General features: G+C 40.8%; 1 protein-coding gene across 2 annotated transcripts in view; it reads right to left on the bottom strand.

Annotated features, from left to right (window-relative positions):
• Positions 1-2,654: 2,654 nt before the first annotated feature.
• The window catches only part of LOC147018340 (A disintegrin and metalloproteinase with thrombospondin motifs 9-like), a 179,035-nt gene continuing 172,195 nt past the window's right edge, over positions 2,655-9,494 (bottom strand). For both annotated transcript variants that reach the window (XM_085897894.1, XM_085897896.1), the window contains exon 28: positions 2,655-4,684. In XM_085897894.1, the coding sequence (XP_085754020.1) occupies positions 4,499-4,684 (186 nt within the window). In that variant the 3' untranslated portion in view covers positions 2,655-4,498. The remainder of the gene's footprint in view (positions 4,685-9,494) is intronic.

Below are 9,494 nucleotides of genomic sequence, written 5' to 3'. Positions count from 1 at the left end.
ATGTTGGAAAAGATGGTTCTATCTATGGTGTATCCCAAGAACTGGATATTGATTTATCAAATTATTACATAAAGGCACAGGCTGAATGACAGAAATATAGTATAGCAAAAAATATTAACATGAAAAATGCTTATAAATGAATAAATTACATCCAAGCGCGACTGACGCGAATGACTTGGTGAGATTAAGTGATTTATCACAATATATATCCTTGAATAAAACGGTTGTGTATTCCAAAGATGCAGAAGTGTTGATTTTATCTCCAGGTCATACAGAATTCACAGTTCCAATTAAAATAAAATTTTATAAAGAAGGGCGTATCGTTTGTATGAGAAGAGAACAATGAGGATATGATATGAATGATTTAGGGTATAATTGGTCATTTAAAATTATCCGAGAAGACCTGGAACAATTAAATCAGTCTCGTAAGGAAGAATATTATCCACTTGGTGCCGAGAATGAGTTTTGTGGAAGCACGATTAGCGTGTGTGTGTGTGTGTGTGTGTGTGTGTGTGTGTGTGTGTGTGTGTGTGTGTGTGTGTGTGTCTCCTCAATAACTCCAAAACCATAAAACCGAGCAGCCTGATACTTTGCATGCATACTAACAAAACATGCATACCTATAAAAGTGTACATTTGTCCAATTCCGACATATGTGACATTTTAGGCGTCTCTGGGATGTGTTTTGAATATGACGGTTCGGTGATTGCCAATTGCATGCCAAAGGAGCCATTTCTACTCAACCGTTTCGTTGGAGTGCTTCCTTGAAAGCTTAAGTTACTTGGCAAGTACTCTTCAAGCTGCTTGATTGGTCGTTTCAGGAAAAAGTACACATGCTTTCAATCTCGCATCGATTTGACGGACGTTTCTGCCTTTGTTGGGTCCCGCGGTGCTGTACGGTGGGTGCCTCAGGAGGTATCTCATCCACTGAAGATGTGCAAGGATCGCTTTGTGCGATCTCCATTTGTAATCCACCTCTCACTTCGACATCGATACATATTAAAAAAACAAGGTCCATCGGACTAGGTGTTCACCATGTTTGTTTTAGCTGTGAAAGAAGAGTCTTTAGATCGACATTTTGTATTCTGTTGCTTAGTACATTTTTTCATTGAATTTCACTAATTACCCACTTTAAATCCTCTTTCAATGAACGCTGTTTCAAGGTAAATCTTTGTGTTTGTCACTTTTCTTTACTTTATACGTGTGTATGTATATTTCATATGTGTTTATGTACATAAACTGTAGTACCACGATGGCATTTGGCACTGGTGTGTGTGTTATTTGTCGTTGGTTGATATCTCCGTATGCAGGTTTCAGAAAGTGGAACGGAGCCCTCCCAGGTCTCAAAGTATCCACCTCTGTATGAGTGTGTGTTTGTGTATGTGTGCGTGCATGTGTGTGTTGCTGTTGTCTGCTATCTCCACATGTGGGTGGGTTTCAGGAGGTGAAGCATAGACCGACCACGTCTCAAAGTATCCCCCTCCGTGTGTGTGTGTGTGTGTGTGTGTGTGTGTGTGTGTGTGTGTGTGTGTGTGTGTGTGTGTGTGTGTGTCGTTGATTGGTATCTACATATGTGGGATTCAGAATGTGGAATGGAGTCCTCCCAAAGTGTGCTCAAAGTATCCACCTTCATTTTGTTAAAGGGTCACGATTCATGGACCAGGCTGTGAAGTTTTCTGTTCTCAGAGTTTTGTGCCGAGGGCTCTCTTCAGGATCGTCGTTGAGCCTCGGACAGCTTCCAACTGCAGTTTTTTGTCGTGATATTCCCAGGGATGGTTTTTAATATCCCTGTGAGGTTCTTTGTCATCATTCCCATGAGATTCTTTGTCATCACTGACACAACTTTGGCATTCTTCAGCTTCCAGGATCTTTTCACTTCATTTTTGAAGTCTTGGTATTTGGTCATGTTCTTAATTTCTGCATCATTTAGTCCAAAAATACAGGTATTAACACCTCACGTAGCAATGCCTTCTCTCTTTTTGTACCCAAGTATGATATCTGGTCGCAACGCTTTGTTTTCAATGTTCACGCTCGGTGGGATCATAAGCTCATACGTGAGCGGTACTTCCATGTTTTTGGTTCATGTTCCCACAAATTTTCTGGAACTGGGATGTCAAAGTTTTTGCAGACGTGCCTGTGGTTAACTTTTCAAACTCTGTTGTGTCGTTGTGTGTATAGCTGTTCTGACATGAGTTTTATTCACTTGTGTTTGGCCATTAAGCATAACATATACAGCTCACGCCACCTCCACCCCTCACCTATCTCTTTTCTTTTTCCTCCTCCCCCCCCTCTCCCCACCTCCCCCTTCCTTGCTCTTCACCCCTTCCTAGCTTCCCCTTCTTCACCCACTCCTCCCTTCCCTCCCTCCCCTCTTTCTCCACCCCCTTCCCCTTCACTTCCCCTAAGTGAAGCGACGGGTTGTATTTGCCAATACATATATATATATATATATATATATATATATATATATATATATATATATATATATATATATATATATATATATGTATATCTATATGCATATGTATATGTATGTGTATATGTATATGTATTTATATATGTATATATATATATATTTTTATATATATATATATATATATATATATATATATATATATATATATATGTGTGTTTGATGCAAAACGCAAGTCAGCAAACGATGCAAAAACATTTTACTTGCAAGTGCTTGGGAGGAAACAATCAGCATATCATGTCACGATAAAATAAGCTTCTTGCTCACCCGTATATGTCACGAGTAATAAACTGATATCTTGATGTTTTGACTGCACAAGGTTATTTTATAAACCTTGCAATGACAAGCATGGAAGACTTTGAGGCAATGGTGTGTATAGGCAAAGTACCACAGCTTCTTCTTGGGAACATCAGGATTTAAGCTCAGCAGTGTGACCGGGAATATAACTGCCATCCTTAAGGGTAAATTCCATGAAGCAAATGCATTGAAAAATAATACAAAGGAAAGCAGTTTACACAGGCTGTCCCTTCTTCCCACAAATACTTCATTCATGAAGAGGCCTCCGAGAAGGGTGAACAATTTTGCATATAGCGATTCATTATTTAACTCTTCTGCCATTTCCTAGACTTCCACTTCATACGCATGGTTAGCTTGTTGTATTCCAATTTTGACACGTAAAATGTTTCACTAAAAATACATTTCCTTTGTGTTTGTTTTTGTTGTTGTTTTTTTTTTTTTACAAAATTGTGTTTATGTTACAAAATAATTGCACAAAATACAAGATTATATTACAAGATAATTAAGTGAGGTGATTGTAACAGTGTAAGTCCCTGATGCATAAGTGACCTTGCGATATCGTTCAGTTTGCTAAGTACTAAATATTAGTGTTGATAGCATCTTCTTCCTCTGAATCCCCTCAATAATCTTCATTGGATAATCAGAATCAGTGTGACAAAAACAAACAAACAAAAAAGAGCACCGCGAAGCAAGTGATTTGAAGAAAAACTCACTGATAAACAGCCATTTCCTGTTGCATCAAAACAAGTTGCTGGTACCGTTCTTACATTTCCCTGGGTGTTGGATTCATAAGATGCATTGCTGTGCAAACTGCAATGCCACATGACATGGAGTCTGGTGGTGGAACAGTGGAGTGAAATAATGAGGTGCCAAATCTTCAGCAGATGTAAAAATTGAACTCAAAGTAATGGTGCATGAGATGGCACTTCGAGCAGCAAAAAGATTCCAGCATGCAGTCAGGAAAGGTTACATTTCCATGGTGGAAAGGTCACAATCCCAACTCATACAGTCAGGAAAAGGTCCATGTATGCAGACTGAAACGTAATAAATAGTCAAAAATATTTGAATCCTGCGGTACATCCTATATCAGCTAAAGTACCAACATCTTGCAGTATATCGCAAACAATGCAACTTCACTGACAACGTGGAATGGTTTGCAAATTAAACAACAGTGTACAAACAGTTTCCATTTTCCTTCTGTCTTTATCAATCTTTTTTCAAGATTTTTACTTTTCCTCCGACTGTATAGTATTAGTTTATCAAACTGTCCGTGCCGATGTTTCACCCGATATTCTTTTCTCTAAAGTAATATTTCTGGATCTTTCCTTTATCTCTCACCAATCTTGCTTCCATTTCATTCATTGTTTAAATCACATCTGAAGAAAACTGAAATGTCTGCCTGTAATGCTGTAATCATGGCTTTAGCACCTTAAAAATATTAAAAACGATATTAAAAAAACAGAAATTGCATTTGTGATATGATATAATAACATCATCTATGCAGAAAAGTTCCATTACATGGATCTATCTTCTCATGATCACTTCCTCAAAGAGCAGTCTTCAATGAAGAAAAGTGTATCTGTGTGGATGACATCCTTTCCTGTTGCCGATGTCTCAGTACCAATTGGGAAACTTTCATTGACTCCCTGAATGAATGCAACTGAACATAGCCGTGGTATGTGTGAACGATTTGCATTGATTTCTTCTTTATGTATAAAATGAAGAGTTGTTAAGGCCTCCAAGAGGGCCAGAATGAATGGGCATGTGGCGATCTGGAGCAAGGGTGAGAGATGCACCGCTTCAGATTCGGAGGTCGCTCGAGGACCTCACAACTCTGGTCAGGCAGTTGCATACCACTTGGCAGCTGGCATACAACCATACGTGATCTTAACCCTCCTCCGCAACTCTTAGAGCACTGTGGCACACAGAGTGGATGCAGAAAATTCAAGACAAAGTTCAGTTCAAAAAGCATATTACTTTACCATAGGTTCAATTAAATCGAGAAATGCGAAAGACAACAGAGAATGGAGAGACAGCATGGAAAGGGTAAGGCAGTGGGGAATAAGCTGTTAGGGGTAGGTATGTACAGATGTACAGACATATAATGTACAGATAAATCAAACAAATAGCTCTATGGGAGGAGGAAAAACTACAGGTAGGTATGAGCAGCAGATATAACCAGACTCGGTGACGAAGGAGGACCCTTCCACAGACATCAGTGATGAGACACTCCCACAGAAATTACAATCATGACACATGTATACTCTCACCCATCCATACACGAGATACCAGGAAGTCCTGCAATATCCCTGTCCGCTTCCATCTCCAATGCATCTTGGTACCTATCCAATTCCAATTTAAACCTGTCGACTCTTTCACCTGCCGCTACCTTTCCAGCGAGATCATTGCATGAATGAACTACTCTTACACAAAGGCCCTTGCCTTCATGTTGCATAATTCTTCTCTCCTTTACTCTCACACTGTAGCTCCAGGTCCTCTCACTGTCTATTCTGTCAAAAAACTCTTCAACATTTATTTTGTCTTCACCATTCATTATCTTCTTCTTCTTCTTCTTCTTCTTCTTCTTCTTCTTCTTCTTCTTCTTCTTCTTCTTCTTCTTCTTCTTCCTCCTCTTCTTCATCTTCCTCTTCTTGCGTATGGCAGCTTGGCAGCCGGGTAGCTATCATTTTGTTGGGGCGTGATTACGCTGCTCATGCTGTGCCTCTATACCAGTACACTTTTACTCATTTGGCCGACCTCAGAAGGATGACAGGTCGAGTCAACCCCACCTGGTGTAAATTCAGCAGCCAATGGGGCTCAAACTCAGGACCCTGAGATCCCAAGCCAGCCACCCTAACCACTAATCCAACACCAGGCCATTCATTATCTTAAATATCTCCAAAACCACTCACAATTACCTCTTTTCTAATGTATAAAGTCTTCTTCAGCTGCTCCTCATAGCTTAGTCTAGCCAACCAATCTAGTAACCCTATGCTGAACCGTCTCCATGGCAGCTATGTCCTTCCTCAGATGTGGTGACCAAACCGAAGACAATATTCCAGATGAGGTCTCACTAAATTCCAGTACAGTGTTAACACTACTCCTTTTGATTTATAATTCACTCACCTATGAATACAACCTAAAACCTTATTAGCTTTAACTATGGAACTGTGCTGTCTGCTTACCCTTCGTATCCAATACCACCGCTAGTCCTTTCTCCTGCATGAACCGCTCCAAGACTGCCCTTTGGATCATGTAATCCCTATTTTCATTGTTCATACCCATCCCCAGTACCTTGCTTTCTACAGCGCGTGCGCTGTATACAATTGCAACGAGTTTCAAATGTCCCCGGTGTCTACCACGTCTCCGGTGTCCCCCCCCCCCCACGTGCCCCAAGACAGCCAATGACGGGCCGTCTGGTAGATGCAGTGCGTAACCTAGACGGAAATAGCGAGAACTGACGGAAATACCCGAGTATTTCAATGGAAATTTGTGAAACTAATGTGTTATATATGTGAAAACCATTTAATTTATTGCTTGACGGGAAAAAACCAAGAAACGCGCCCCTCTCATGTATGAACGAACGAAAGACGTCATTTCCGCCCACCATTGCATTTCGCGCCGAAAGACATCATTTCCGCCCACCATCGCATTTCGCGCCGATCGCCGAATGCTGAAAGCTATGTTCTTCTTATGCTATCATTCTTTTGCGGCCTCCTGCCACGCTGTATCGAACGATTTCATTCCTTCTGTTATATATAAAGATGCTTATCACAATAATAACAAGATTTTTTTTATGTTAAGCTGTATCTGCCAATCTTTTGCCCAAGCTATTAAAGTGTGTAGATTTTCCAGAATCGGATCACCTCCCTCTCTGCTATCTACCTCACCTCCAAGCTTTGTGTCATATTGCAAACTGAGGAAGTCAACTCATAACCCTATCATAACCAAACATTTTGATATACATTATGAATAATAATAATAATGAGACTAGTTATTGACCCCTGAGGTATCCTACAAATTAAATTCCCCCAGCTAGACATCCTCCTCCCACTCACAACCACTCTTTGTTTCCCATCTCGAAGCCAGTTTCCAATCTAGGTTAGTTACCTGACAAGACACTCTGCAAAGCCCTCGCCCTGGCTAAAAACCTCATATGTGGTACATTATCAAATGCCTTCTGAAAGTCTACATGCATTATATTTCCTGCACTTCCCTCATCCACCCAATGAGAAACTGCTTCAAAGAACTCCAATACATTTGTTAAACATGGTCTCTCTTTTCATGCAACTGTGCTGACTACCTTTAATTAGTTTGGATTTATCAAATGGTTCGCAATATGCATTCTTTAATGAACACCTCCAACTTTTCCCAAGAACCGAAGTTAAACTGCTCACCTCCACTCAATTGTCTCTCTTTTTTGCTCACCTGTAGAACCAACTTCCACATTCTCTTCAATCTCATTCTTTTCTCCAGATCTTCAAGACAGTTGTTCACCACCATCTCAGATCATTCCCCATCCAAAGCAATGATCTTTTCTGCCCTCATTAACCCCCCCTCCCAAGCTTTCCAAATTTTCAGTTTTTCCTTCGTGAGAGCTTCCTGAGAGCTTTCTTCTGTATCCATCTTGTCCACCCCATGCATCCTCCCTCAACCCTTGTTGTTGTTGGTTCGTATGCACTCTGTGGCTGCTAGTTTTATCATTGCTGGGAGCATGGCTGTGCTGACATCAGAAGGATGACAGGCTGAGTCAACCAACCTGGTGTTATTTCAATGGAATGGCAGGGGTTCAAACTCAAGACCCAAAGATCTTGGAGTAGCCACCTTAACCATGAAGCCAACACTAGGCTCCCGAACCCTCATTCTTCCCCACAGCCATTATTTGTCCAAGTCTCCCTCTATTTTGTCCTTCAACTCTGCTGATTGCATTTCCACACCCCTCACCTACTCCACTCTTTCTACTGTCCCTCTTCCACAAGCCTTGACTCTCTACATGTAAAAAAAACCAAAAAACTAACAGGTGTATGGTTCACCAATTATTCTCTGGAACCTTTCTTAAGGGGCTGTCACACCTTGACGTTTTAGCCAGCGTATGCCGACGTATGAAAAATTTGGCGAATACGCTGGCACACGTCGAATACGTCATGGGTAAGTTTTGTATACGTTAAGAGCACGCTGAAGCACGCTGGCATACGTAGTAGTATGCCGAGCTCATCAACAAATTTTGTGCATGCTCAAAATTTTTCGACGTATGCCAGCGTATGACCCACACGTTCCGCATACGCTGGCCATAAGTTGTAGGCACGTTATGCGATCGTTGACACACGTCGACACACGTTACTTGTAAGTTACTCATAAGTGGAAATACATCGAGGTATGCTTAGCATACCCAAAACTTATTTCTAACCTATGAGTAACGTGCTTTGAACCTATGTGTGACGTATCTCCAACGCATATTGACGTATGTCGACGTATTTGACGCTTTCCGGACGACCACAGAACTGACTGAACGTGTTTCTAACTTACAGCTACCGTATAATGGCGTATTGGCAGCGTTTAAGGGGCTGTCACACCTTGATGATTGAGCCAGTGTATGCCGATTTATGAAAAAATTGTCTAAAACGCTGGCACACGTCGAATACGTTATGGGTACGTTATGTGTACGTTAGGTGCACGATGAAAAACACTACCATAGGTCGTATTACGCTGGTTTAAAACGTTGTACTTTTTGGTTGCCCAAAAAATTTTGCATGCTTGAAATTTTACGACGTACTCGGCATTTGGCTCACACGTTCTGCTACGCTGGCCATAAGTTGTAGGCACGTTATGCAATCGTTGACACACGTTAATTGTATGTTACTCATAAGTCGATACACGTAGAGGTAACATTCGCGTACCCGAAACTTATTTCTAACCGATGAGTAACGTTTTGTAAGCACAATACACAAACGTTGTTCACACTTCGCAACACGCTACTTAAAAGTTCCTCATACGTCGAAACACATCAAAGTAATGTTTAGGGCACCCGTGATTTATTTATATAATAACCTATGAATAACGAGCTTGGAAATGATTACGCAATGCATACGCTAGACTATTCTTTGGGCATAGGTTGTGGACGCCTAAAACACGATAAACAATCGTTGGTATAACTTATCTATAAGTTATCGAAGCGTTCTGTGTTCATTGCCAGTACATTATGCATTTGTCAAAGTCGTTTTTAATACTTTAAAAAGTAAAACAAAGAAATGTTTCATCGTGGGAATGAGGGGAAAAAACTTAGCCGAAAAGAACATTGAACAATGGTGCAAAGTAGTCTCCTATTCGTGGACGATAAGAGGATCCATCATCACCCACACCCTCCCCATCACACTCACATACTACTACTGACATAGACATACTACTACTACCAATGCTACTACTTCATCTACAACTACTATTACTACTGTCACGCACACCAACTACTACTAATAGTATTACTACTACTGATACTACTGGCATTGACATATCTTCAACATGGAGTCTGGAACAATGATGGGTTCCTCTTGTGAAGCCCATTTGTATATACCAAATCCCCTTAACGCTGCCAATACGCCATTACACGGTAGATGTAAGTTAGAAACACTTTCAGTAAGTGCTGTGGTCGTCCGGACGACATCAATCTAATTCGTCTACAAACAACAATGTGCGTTTTAGATACGTTACAAATAGGTTCATAGCATGTT

The sequence above is a fragment of the Eptatretus burgeri genome, chromosome 10 (assembly GCF_056783735.1).
Source record: "Eptatretus burgeri isolate ZD-2024b chromosome 10, Ebu_testis_v1, whole genome shotgun sequence".
Lineage (NCBI taxonomy): Eukaryota > Metazoa > Chordata > Myxini > Myxiniformes > Myxinidae > Eptatretus > Eptatretus burgeri.
The sequence above is the reverse complement of the archived record's forward strand: the minus strand, read 5'-3'. Positions and strand labels throughout refer to the sequence as shown.